Source organism: Panulirus ornatus, chromosome 1, assembly GCF_036320965.1.
Source record: "Panulirus ornatus isolate Po-2019 chromosome 1, ASM3632096v1, whole genome shotgun sequence".
Lineage (NCBI taxonomy): Eukaryota > Metazoa > Arthropoda > Malacostraca > Decapoda > Palinuridae > Panulirus > Panulirus ornatus.
Window position 1 is genome coordinate 68464996 of NC_092224.1, and position 13949 is coordinate 68478944.

The 13949-nt window shown below is 40.4% G+C and overlaps 1 protein-coding gene across 1 annotated transcript in view; it reads right to left on the reverse strand.

The window, feature by feature from the left end:
- The window catches only part of mib2 (mind bomb 2), a 330213-nt gene that overhangs the window by 82390 nt on the left and 233874 nt on the right, over positions 1–13949 (reverse strand). Inside the window, exons 6-7 of the mRNA XM_071663617.1 lie at positions 9497–9794; positions 8580–8670 (exon numbers count right to left, since the gene is read on the reverse strand). Coding sequence (XP_071519718.1) covers positions 8580–8670; positions 9497–9794 — 389 coding nt within the window. The remainder of the gene's footprint in view (positions 1–8579; positions 8671–9496; positions 9795–13949) is intronic.

Below are 13949 nucleotides of genomic sequence, written 5' to 3' on the forward strand. Positions count from 1 at the left end.
AAACATCTCATTTCCAGCACATTTCCACCCTCCTCCGTACAAAATCTATGTATAGCCAACGCCTCGCAACCATATAACATTGTTGGAACCACTATTCCTTCAACATTAACTCGCAGATCACCATCAGGATAAACCCTGGCAACAACTCCAGTCTTTCCTAGAGCCTGTGATATCAAGCAAACTGTTACAATGCAATCACCACTTAACAAAACCAAAAATCTAGATTGATATGGGTAAAACTGAAAGTTGATGGAGAGAGATGGTGATAATTGGTGCATATGCACCTGGCATGAGATGAAAGATCATGAGAGGCAAGTGTTTTGGGAGCATCGTGAATGATGTGTTAATGGTTTTGATGCACGAGACCGGGTTATAGTGATGGGTGATTTGAATGCAAAGGTGAGTAATGTGCAGTTGAGGGAATAATTGGTATACATGGGGTGTTCAGTGTTGTAAATGGAAATGGTGAAGAGCTTGTAGATTTATGTGCTGAAAAAGACTGGTGATTGGGATACCTGGTTTAAAAAGAGAGATATAATAAGTATACGTATGTAAGTAAGGAGAGATGGCCAGAGAGCATTACTGGATTACGTGTTAATTGACAGGAGTGCAAAAGAGAGACTTTTGGATTGTAAATGTCAGGAGAGGTGCAACTGGAGGGATGTCAGATCATTATCTTGTGGAGGCGAAGGTGAAGATTGTAGAGGTTTTCAGAAAAGAAGAGAGAATGTTGGGGTGAAGAGAGTGGTGAGAGTAAATGAGCTTGGAAAGGAGACTTGTGTGAGGAAGTACAAGGAGAGACTGAGTGAGGAAAGATTGACCAAGAGGATATATGTGTTGGAGGTGATGGAAACGAGAAAGTGGGAGACCAAATTGGAGGTGGAAAGATGGAGTGAAAAAGATTTTGAGTGATCGGGGCCTGAACATGCAGGAGGGTGAAACGCGGGCAAGGAATAGAGTGAATTGGATCAATGTGGTATACCGGGGTTGATGTGCTGTCAATGGATTGAATCAGGGCTTGTGAAGCGTCTGGGGTAAACCATGGAAAGTTGTGTGGGGCTTGGATGTGGAAAGGGAGCTGTGGTTTCAGGCATTATTGCATGACAGCTGGAGACTGAGTGTGAGTGAATGGGGCCTTTGTTGTCTTTTCCTGGCGCTGCCTCGCGCACATGAGGGGGGAGGGGGATGTTATTCCATGTGTGGCGGGGTGGCGATGGGGGTGAGTAGGGACAGACAGTGTGAATTGTGTGCATGTGTGTATATGTGTGTGTCTGTGTGTGTATATTTTTTTTTTTTTTTCTATACTTTGTCGCTGTCTCCCGCGTTTGCGAGGTAGCGCAAGGAAACAGACGAAAGAAATGGCCACACCCACCCCCATACACATGTATATACAATACGTCCACACACGCAAATATACATACCTACACAGCTTTCCATGGTTTACCCCAGACGCTTCACATGCCTTGATTCAATCCACTGACAGCACGTCAACCCTGGTATACCACATCAATCCAATTCACTCTATTCCTTGCCCGCCTTTCACCCTCCTGCATGTTCAGGCCCTGATCACTTACAATCTTTTTCATTCCATCTTTCCACCTCCAATTTGGTCTCCTACTTCTCATCGCTCCCAACACCTCTGACACATATATCCTCTTTGTCAATCTTTCCACACTCATTCTCTCCATGTGACCAAACCACTTCAAAACACCCTCTTCTGCTCAACCACACTCTTTTTATTACCACACATCTCTCTTACCCTTTCATTACTTATTCAATCAAGCCACCTCACACCACATATTGTCCTCAAACATCTCATTTCCAGCACATCCACCCTCCTCCGTACAAATCTATGTATAGCCAACGCCTCGCAACCATATAACATTGTTGGAACCACTATTCCTTCAAACATACCCATTTTTGCTTTCCAAGATAACGTTCTCGACTTCCACACATTTTTCAACGCTCCCAGAACTTTCGCCCCCTCCCCCATCCTATGATTCACTTCCGCTTCCATGGTTCCATCCGCTGCTAAATCCACTCCCAGATATCTAAAACACTTCATTTCCTCCAGTTTTTCTCCAATCAAACTTACCTCCATATTAACTTACTCCTCAACCCTACTGTACCTAATAACCTTGCTTTTATTCACATTTACTCTCAGCTTTCTTCTTTCACACATTTTACCAAACTCAGTCACCAGCTTCTGCAGTTTCTCACATGAATCAGCCACCAGCGCTGTATCATCAGCAAACAACAACTGACTCACTTCCCAAGCTCTCTCAAGCACAACAGACTTTATACTTGCCCCTCTTTCCAAAACTCTTGCATTCACCTCCCTAACAACCCCATTCATAAACAAATTAAACAACCATGGAGACATCACTCACTGAGAACCAATCACTTTCCTCTCTTTCTACACGTACACATGCCTTACATCCTCAATAAAAACTTTTACTACCTCTTCTCCGTTTACCAAATCATTCTCCTTAACCCTCTCACTTTGCACACCACCTCGACCAAAACACCCTTTATCTGCCACTCTATCATCAAACACATTCAACAAACCAAAATACTCACTCCATCTCCTTCTCACATCACCACTACTTGTTATCACCTCCCTATTAGCCCCCTTCACTGATGTTCCCATTTATCCCTTGTCTTACGCACTTTATTTACCTCCTTCCAAAACATCTTTTTTCTCCCTAAAATTTAATGATACTCTCTCACCCCAACTCTCATTTGCCCTCTTTTTAGCCTCTTGCACCTTTCTCTTTCTTTTATACATCTCCCAGTCATTTGCATTATTTCCCGACAAAAATTGTCCAAATGCCTCTCTCGTTCACTAATAATCTTACCTCTTCATCCCACCACTCACTCCCCTTTCTAATCTACCCACCTCCCACGCTTCTCATGCCACAAGCATCTTTTGCACAAGCCATCACTGCTTCCCTAAATACACATACATATAAATGCACATATACATATATGCACACATTCATTCTTGCTCACCATCATCCATTCCCAAAGCCACCCCAACCCTCAGTAAAAAGCAAAAATGCATGAATAGAAAAAAATGATAACATACGTATTCTCTTGTCCCCATACCTGATCACTGCCCCCTGCATCATCGAAGTAGTGCCAGGAAACATACAAAGAAAAGCCATGTCCACTCATATCCATACTCGGGCTGTCAAGTGTACTGCATCGAAACTATAGCTCCCTATACATATCCAGGTCCCATAGACCTTTCCATGGCTTACCCAAATGTTCCATGTGCCCTAGTTCAGTCCACTGATGGCATGTTAACCTCAGTAAACTACATCATTCCAATTCACTCTATTTTATGCACACCTGCCAGCTTCCTACGTGTTCAGACCCTGATCTCTCAAAATCTCTTTCACTCCATCCTTCCATCTCCAACCTGGTCTCCCTCTTCTCCTTGTTCCCTCCACCCCTGACACTTACATCTTCTTTGTGAACCTTTCCTCATTCATTCTCTCCGTATGTTCAAACTATTTCAACACACCATCATCTGCTCTCTCAACCACTCTCTTTATTACATCTCTCTTACCCTTTCATTACTTACCTGATTGAACCACCTTACACCACATTTTCTCCTCAAACATTTAATTTGCCACATTTGCCCTCTTCCACACAAACCAATCTACAGCCCATACCTTGAAACTGTAAAATATGTTGCGACTATTATTTCTTCAAACATACCCATTTTTGTCCTCCCAGATAATGTTCTCTCTTTCCACGCATACTTCAGCACTCCTAGAACCTTTGCCCCCTCCTCCACTCTAAGACTCGCTTCCATTTCTATGTTTCCATTTGCTGCCATGTCCACTCTCAGATATCTAAAACACTTCACTTCCCTCAATTTTCCTCTACTCAAACTTACATCCCAACTTGCTTGTCTCTCAACCCTGCTGAACCTAATAACTGCTTTTATTCACATTCATTATCAACTTTTTCCTTTTACACACTCTTCCAAACCCAGTCACCAACTTCTGTAGTTTCTCACTTGAATCTGCTACCAGTGCTGTATCAGGAGCAAACAAATGACTCAATTCTCAGGCTCTGTCATCCCCCTCAGACTGCATACTCGCCCCATCTCCAAGACTCTTGTATTCACTTCCCTAACCACACCATCCATAAACAAATTAACAACCCACAACCATAGTCACATCACACACCCCTGCCACAGGTCAACCTTCACTTGGAACCATTCACTCTCTTTCATACTCGTATACATGCCATACACTCTCGATAAAAACTTGTCACAGTTCTAGCAGCTTATTTCCCACACCATATATTCTTAACACCTTCCACAAAGCCTCTCTATCAGCCCTATCATATGCTTTCTCCATATCCATAAATGCCACATACAAAATTCATCTGTTTTGGTAAGTATTTCTTACAAACATTCTTAAGGCAAACACCTGATTCACACACCCTTTACCACTTCTGAAACCACACTGCTCCTCCCCAATCTGAAGCTCTCAATCAATACCCTCCCATACAACTTACCAGGTATACTCAACAAACTTATACTTCTGTAGTTTGAAAATTCACCTTTATCCCGCTTGTCTTTATACAACTGCACTATACATGCATTCCGCCAATCCTCTGTCACCTTACCGTGATTCATACAGACATTGAATATTCCTACCAACCAATCAACAACACAGTCATCCCCTTTCTTAATAAATTCAACTGCAACACCATCTTCATCTTCCTCAAGGGTTTCACAACTTCTCTCTTCACCAAACCATTCTCCATGGCTCTTGCACTTTGCATTCCACCCCTACCAAAACATTCTACATCTGCCACTCTATCATCAAACACATTTCACAATCCTTCAAAATATTCATCCCATCTCTATCACTTTTCATATGAGTTGAATTTCATTAAATCTGCATATGCCTAATGATTAAATTTAGTCTGTCTGTGTTTCTAAGTAGTTTATCAGAGTCCTGAATACCTATTTCTCTTAAAAGTCTATATTATCCAAAAACATATTCAAGTATGATTTCAAATCCTTCTGGCAAGTCAAGTACACAAATATGGATATGCTATCATCCTAAGAGAACCTGCAGGATTACTACCTAATCTGAAGAGGCATCTCCGACAGGTTTTCTCTGTTTCCTTTCATTTTGGTAATTTCTAATGGATTGATGTCTTCCTCTCATGTCTATCTGTAAATCTAAATTTTCAACTGCCTCATTTAGGGTCCAAAGTTAAATGACTTCTGGTAGTCTATGAACATACAAGCCTTTCTTTTCCATTCTAAACAAATGGTTACTCCAGCATAGAAGTCTAGAAGTTCTGTTTCAAATGGTCTTTTTTGACGACCCATATTTTTTTCTGAACATTTTGACATATTTCTTTCTTAACATTCTGCATCTTAATTTTCTATTCTAAACTAATGGTCACTCTAGCATAGAAGTCTAAAAGTTGTTTCAAATGATCTCTTGATTCAACCCATACTGACTTTCCTGACATATTTCCTCCTTCACATTTTGCATATTTCATATTTTCCAGTATTTCAGAGACCATGCTTTTCAGTCTTATGAGAGTATAATCTATTCCATTTTCTTTCTTAAAAATAGGCATATCTATTCCACTTTTCCATTTCCTGGTCACTGACTTCTCTTCTACCAAGCAATAACATCTCAAGTGAACTGTTGACTTAACACCCTGAGTAAAAAAGACAAAGTATAATTAAAGCCATGACCCTTATGTGGCTTTAAACCTTTCATGAGTTTACCAACTATCTACCAGCTCCTCACCCATCTAGTTTTAACTAATGCTGGCAAAGTGTCCTTTACTGTGAACACACCCTGGAACCTGATATATAGCTCCTCACATATCTCTCTTCTCATAGGTAAAAGACACCTTGTAAGGTAACCTACTCACAATGAGTATGGATTAGTTTTAGATTTTCATTTGCCCCATTCAAAGTATTTTTCCTTATTTTGTTGTGCTCATTTTCTACTCCCTTATACCTTTCAAATAATGCCCAGCTCCTGTGATACCCATGTTTGCTACACATCATACCCCTTGTTTCCTTGGCCTTTTGTCACAGTTTGTAGAAATATCTCTTTCTTTGGTCCCACATTTTCCATATATTATTAAGGGTACTCCTATACCATTGCCCTCATTACAGATGTAACAAACCCTCTTGTAATACTGTTCTATGATCTGACTTCTAATCATATGTCCCAGTTAAGTTTCAAAAGATTTTGTAAAGCCTTGAAAAGTCCATTCATGATATTTCCTTTTGAAATTTGGCTGATCCTCTAAAACATGCTCATATAAAAAAAAATACCTCTTTAAATCAAACCTAGGCTGATTTTTTACAGGTGATGATTTTTCTTCTTCCAATGTATAAGACTCTCAGGACCTCTAAACACATCAACTTCAGCTCTACTTGAGTATGATATTATTCATATATTTCTTTATTAAACTTAACCACTGTCTCCTACAATAGCGAGGTAGCGCAAGGAAACAGACGAGGAATGGCCCAACCCACCCACATACACGTGTATATACATAAACGCCCACACACACACACACATAAACATAATATACATTTCACCATATACATACATATATATACACAGACATATAAATACATACATATGTACATATTCATACTTGCTGCCTTCATCCATTCTCGTCACCACCCCACTACACACGAAATAGCATCTCCCCCTCCCTCTCCTGCAAAGTAGTGCCAGGAACAGACAAAAAGGCCACATTCGTTCATGCTCAGTCTCTAGCTGTCATGTGTAGTGCACTCAAACCACAGCTCCCTTTCCACATCCAGGCCCCACAGACCTTTCCATGGTTTACCCTAGACGCTTCACATGCCCTAGTTCAATCCACTGACAGAATGTTGACCCCAGTATACCACACTGTTCTAATTCACTATTCCTTGCATGCCTCTCACCCTCCTGTATATTCAGGCCCCGATCGCTCAAAATCTTTTTCACTCCATCCTTCCACCTCCAATTTGGTCTCCTATTTCTCCTCTTTCCCTCCACCTCTGACACATACATCCTCTTTGTCAATCGTTCCTCACTCATTCTCTCCATGTGTTATAACCAAATTAATTTCTGCCTCACAGGGATGAAGATCTAACCATTATCTTTTTCAAAACCCCTGCCTGATTGTCTGAGAAGCTTGCAATGCCTAGAAGACTGAAGGAGCTTGAATCTTTTGTGAAGTATCATATTTGGAAGATGAATGAAGATGACTGAGGAAACAGTTGATACTACCCTACTCTACAGTGTACCAAGTTTTATAAATGCAAGAAAATTATTCTAGAATTTATATGTGATAGCACAATAAAGGCCATCAATTCTTCTTTCAGGTTAAAGACACCTTATTAGGCAACCTACATGAATGCTCACTGATTAGTATCATGAAACTGAGAAAGAATTTTTCTTTCCAAACCAAAGCTTTTAGTGTACACTTAAGGAACAATAAAAATCATAACTCCTTGTGAATATAAATGTCTCCAAAATCAAATCTAAAGGACTTAGCTAAGAGAACTATCAGACTTGTGACATCACTGAAAACTGTGAAACTTGTGCTCCTAATAATGTGTGGTAGTAAAACTTATGATCCATCTCCTAAATCTCTGATGCCTATTCCCCTCAGGAACTACCATCAAGTGGATGGCCACAGCAAAAGAGTCTCCACTTATTCTAGTCATTACATTCCTCCCTCACATACCCCATTCCACACATTCTTCCTCCATGTCTCTCCCAGCATTCTTTCATTTTATTTACCCATGTCACAGGTGGTCTTCCTCTCACACTAAACCCTTTAACTGTACCATCACATAATCTCCTTGTAAACTCCTAGTAATGCATTCTTTCCACATGACCAAAACACCTCATAGTGTTATGTTTCACCTACTCCACCATTCAACAAATCATTCTCTACAATACCACAAATCTCATATAACACTTCATTTCTTCCTTCATTCCTTCTAGTCATACCATATGCTCCTCTCTAACAGCTCATTTCCACAGCCTGGATTCTTGACCTCTGTGACATTCCATGTCCATTTTTGGCTGCATAGGTCAAGGTTTGGAGGGTTATGCTGTCCCTTAACCCTCTCTTCACTTCCATACTTACACCTCTATCCTTCATTATTCTATTATGGTACCCAATGACTCTTCTACCCAGTACTGCTCTCTTTCTTACCTCTCCTTCCATACCACCAAACTTACCCAAGACAGTTCTCTCTCTCTCTCTCTCTCTCTCTCTCTCTCTCTCTCTCTCTCTCTATCTATCTCTCTCTCTCTCTCTCTCTCTCTCTCTCCAAACACAGTCTATTACACTTTCTTCTTTTCTTCAACATAGTTTTGCATAAGCTAAACTTTCAACATGTTTTCTTTGAAACACAATTTCTTTAATTTTACTAGCATTTACTTATGACAAAAGAAAAAAATAAAAAAATGGCAAGTTTTGAAGCCATGAAGATGCCTCAGATAAATGAAACCTGTAAAATGGCATAATCAGTGTTAGGTGCCAAATCAGTAACTTCTCAGCATTACTTCAAAAACTTTAATTTCTATGCAGTCAGAGCATGACAATAAACAATACCAGTCATTCAAACTCAACTTATAAGGATTCCTGTCCTTTATTCTACAGAGGCAAGATGCACACATATAAATGTTTTTCCTAATCACATCAATAGCAGGCTTTCCATTCACCATAATATTTCTTGACTGGATAGGGGCAACAGAGCCACATGGTCTGTTACTTTCATATGGTTAAGTTCCACCTGATGGGGTAAGATTGACCGATAAAGTCACTGAACCAATGTGTTCACTGAGGCTGGTGCACTTTAGTCACCTATGTTCATTAGCAGTGTCCAATTGCTGAGGCTGGTGTACTTTAGTCACCTACATACATTAGCAGTGTCCAGCTGCTATCATTTCATCAAGCAATATGACTTTCATTATCATATGAACGAATTATCATCTACAAAGATAAGAGTCAACTACAAAACCATTAATGCATATCTTTAATGTTCATGAGGGAAATAAGCAGGTGGCTGGCATGTATGCTCTCACCCAGTGCTGAAAAGTATTTACTGGTGAACCCTTTGAACCTTTAGCCTTTTAACCATTTCTTTTACAATTTGTCCAAGATGAGTGTATGTATGCATGCAGGCTAATAGTCTAACGCCTGATGGATGACTAATGAAAAAAATACACGTAAGAACTACAAAGTGACAGGTAGTCACTTTTGTATTTCATCTACACTTCCATATCAACTTTAGTTATTACTTTATTAAAGATAACTGCCCTAAAACAGTGATATTACTTCATGTGACTGATGTTCTGTAACTTAAGTATGAATATCTTAAACATCTATTCCAATTGGCATCTGATGCATCTACAATTTATTCATATTTACATCCAATGCATGGACAATAAATCATTCCCATTTACATCTGATACATCACTTCCAATTATCCAGTGAAATCAGCCAGAGAATATAATTTACATCTCTAGGCACCCAGTAAACTTTGTAGTTATCTACTTTACAGTATGAGCCATATTTACCTTCTTGTTTACCCAATACCGGGAGATGCTGAGTGTATACATGACCATTTGTGGCAGGCCAAAGAACCTTAAGATCAACTTTTCCTTTGTGTCCAACTCTGTAAACATTGGTTGACCCACACACCCAGGTTACATTTGCCACAGATCTTCCAGACTCATTATCCCATCCTCGGATCTCTGTAACTCGACCACATCTTCCTGTAGGAAATATCGTGACTTCACATTAGGTACAAATTACAAGAAGTCACCACTTAACCTACAGTGCCTGTAAAATTAATGAATAATGCAGCAGTGAATTATAGAAATATGGTAAAATCTATAAACAGTCAGTTTTCCATAGATATGTTTAAACAATATGCATTAAAATCTCTCATATTTCTGCTTTGCAATATATGTCCCATACCAGGAAATATAGTACCTAATCAACAAGCAAATATGGTTTCACTAGGCTGTATAATTCTGCAAATGTTTTGGTGATAAAAGAAATGATAAAGGTACAAAAAAAAGTTAACAAGATACAGTGGCAGGTTTCTGCATTTATGTATGAAGAAAAAATATCACAGCTGTTAAGCAACTTTCTACACTGAATATAATGCTTACGAAGGTGCAATATGCCTCTGTAGCCCTTAAAACTTACACTTAATAAGTTGGAAATTCAGAGACATTGATTGACAGCCTGTTATAGAAAAACAAATGTAAAAAATAGGTGAGTGATGATTCTGTTATACTTAACTGTCCCAATAGGGTACTCTTTACAGAACTATAATTACTGTACACAAATGATGTGGGAATGATAAAGGGAATCATGGAAAATGGAAGTATTGTAGTATGAAAATCTGGTACTCTATAGAGCAGTATCCTTTGAACCTTGAGAAAATCTCTAAGATCCCTGGGGTTAAAAACCTTTGGACCCTAAACCTTACGTTGAGACAAATGTCTTTCACCCTCCTTTACCAGTTATTTGGAATTATCAACCAAATGGCTTTAGCTCCATAAATCAACCAACCAGCAACCTTAGCAATGATATCTATGTCCCTTTGTTGCTGAAACATGACCTGTGGAAGGTATAAAGAGTATATAGCATGGAAGGCAAGTTGCTGGAAGCAGTGAAAAGTTTTTATCAAGGATGTAAGGTATGAGTGCGAGTAGGAAGAGAGGAAAGTGACTGGTTCTCAGTGAATGTTGGTTTGCGGCAGGGGTGCATGATGTCTCCATGATTGTTTGTTTATGGATGGGGTTGTTAGAGAGGTGAATGCAAGAGTTTTAGAGAGAGGGGCAAGTATGCAGTCTGTTGTGGATGAGAGAGCTTGGGTAGTAAGTCAGTTGTTGTTCGCTGATGATACAGTGCTGGTGGCTGATTTGGGTGAGAAACTGCAGAAGCTGGTGACTGAGTTTGGTAAAGTGTGTGAAAGAAGAAAGCTGAGAGTAAATGTGAATATGAGAAAGGTTATTAGGTACAGTAGGGTTGAGGGACAAGTTGATTGGGAGGTATGTTTGAAAGGAGAAAAACTGGAGGAAGTGAAGTGTTTTAGATATCTGGGAGTGGATTTAGCAGCAGATGGAACCATGGAAGGGGAAGTGAGTCACAGGGTGGGAGAGGGGGCAAAGTTACTAGGAGCATTGAAGAATGTGTGGAAGGCGAGAACATTATCTCGGGGAGCAAATATTGGTATGTTTGAAGGAATAGTGGTTCCAATAATGTTATATGGTTGCGAGACATGGGCTATAGATAGGGTTGTGTGGAGGAAGGTGGATGTGTTGGAAATGAAATGTCTGAGGACAATATGTGGTTTGATCAAGTAAGTAATGAAAGGGTAAGAGAGATGTGTGATAATGAAATGAGTGTGGTTGAGAGAGCAGAAGAGGGTGTATTGAAATGGTTTGGTCACATGTAGAGAATGAGTGAGGAAAGATTGGCAAAGAGGATATATGTCAGAAGTGGAGGGAAAGAGGAGAAGTGGAGACCAAATTGGAGGTGGAAAGATGGAGTGAAAAAGATTTTGAGCGATCGGGGCCTGAACATACAGGAGGGTGAAAGGCGTGCAAGGAATAGAGTGAATTGGAACAATGTGGTATACCAGGATGGACATGCTGTCAGTGGATTGAACCAGGGCATGTGAAGCATCTGGGGTAAACCATGGTAAGTTTTGTGGGGCCTGGTTGTGGAACGGGAGCTGTGGTTTCGGTGCATTACACATGACAGCTAGAGACTGAGTGTGAATTAATGTTGCCTTTGTTGTCTTTTCCTGGCACTACCTCATGTGCGCTTTGGGGGTGGGAGGGGTGCCATTTCAAGTGTGGTGGGGTGGCGACGGGAACGGATGGGGGCAGCAAGTATGAGTGTGTACATGTAGATGTTTGAGGACAATGTGTGGTGTGAGGTGGTTTGATCGAGTAAGTAACGTAAGGGTAAGAGAGATGTGTGGAAATAAAAAGAGCGTGGTTGAGAGAGCAGAAGAGGGTGTTTTGAAATGGTTTGGGCACATGGAGAGAATGAGTGAGGAAAGATTGACCAAGAGGATATATGTGTCGGAGGTGGAGGGAACGAGGAGAAGAGGGAGACCAAATTGGAGGTGGAAAGATGGAGTGAAAAGGATTTTGTGTGATCGGGGCCTGAACATGCAGGAGGGTGAAAGGAGGGCAAGGAATAGAGTGAATTGGAGCGATGTGGTATACAGGGGTTGACGTGCTGTCAGTGGATTGAATCAAGGCATGTGAAGCGTCTGGGGTAAACCATGGAAAGCTGTGTAGGTATGTATATTTGCGTGTGTGGACGTGTGTATGTACATGTGTATGGGGGGGGGTTGGGCCATTTCTTTCGTCTGTTTCCTTGCGCTACCTCGCAAACGCGGGAGTATATATGTATATGTCTGTGTATATATATGTATGTATATGTTGAAATGTATAGGTATGTATATGTGCATGTGTGGGCGTTTATGTATATACATGTGTATGTGGGTGGGTTGGGCCATTCTTTCGTCTGTTTCCTTGCGCTACCTCGCAAACGCGGGAGACAGCGAATAAGTATAATAGAAATAGAATATGTCAACCTCATGGTGGTCACTGGTGGTCAACAGAAAGGTTTTTCAAAAGAAAGGCAAAGATAAGGAAGGAAACAAAGACCCAGAAAAAATGCTAATGGGACACAGCCCTCAAGAGAAACAATCTTAAAAAAAATCTTAAACATGTTTTGACAAATCACAGTTACCCCCAGGATAACATCATCTTGAGATTGTTATGAGCATTACAACAATGAGGAAGACGGTTAGAATAAAGCTTCCTATAAAAATGGATTCAGCAAGGATAATACGAGTCGTGAATACTGAAAAATTTCCCTGGGCAGTGTCCCATGAGCTTTGAGACATTATTTAAGATCCCTGGGGGTTAGAATCCTTCAACCCTCTGTCTTTCACTGAGGTACATGCCTCTTATCCCTCACTAACCACCTACAGTTGTTTGAATTCCCTCCCTGCCGACACAAACTGACCATGTAAGTCACTTCAATGTTCTCAGAACACAGACATTACCTTGAGGGAAGTTGTTATTACACCGAGAAATTTTTTTTTCCTAAAGAAAGGGAATGTGGGCTTGAAACAGCAATCCTGAAAATTTGCTCATGGAACAGTGCCCTAGAGAGAAACAATTTTCTACTCTTCAAAACTCAACTTTCTCTCCAAGTTCTGTGAGATTTAAAAGCATACAAACATGGAGGAAGAGGCTTTGAGCAAATAATCTTAATCAATATCATTTTTCTCTACATTTGTTTGCCTTTTCTCCCATTAGCAAGGTAGCAACAGGAACAGAAGAAAGGCTGCATTCATGTATACCCATTCTCTAGCTGCCATGAGCACCATAACCACAGCTTCTTATCCATAATCAGGCTGCGTCATATGCCCTGGCTCAATTTATTGCTTGCATGACATTCCTTGTATACCACATTGCTCCAATTCACCCAATCCCATGCATACCTTTAACCCTCCTGCATGTTCAGTCCCTGAGCACTCACAATCTTTTTCAAACCATTCTTCCATTTCCAGTTCAATCTCCCCCTTCTCCTTATCCCCCTCCACTCACGACACACAACATCCTCTTTGTCACCACTCCTTGTCCATTCTCTCCATACATCCAAACCATTTCAACAAAATCTCTTCAGCTCTCTCAACTATATACTTAGTACCACACCTCACTCACTATATCATCACTTATTCAACCCTACTCATACCACATATTGTCCTCAAACATTTCATTTCTAACATATTCACCCTTTTCTATGCATTCTCATCAAAAGCCCATGCCTCACATCCATACAACACTGTCAGACTACTATACCTCCAAACATACTCATTTCCACCC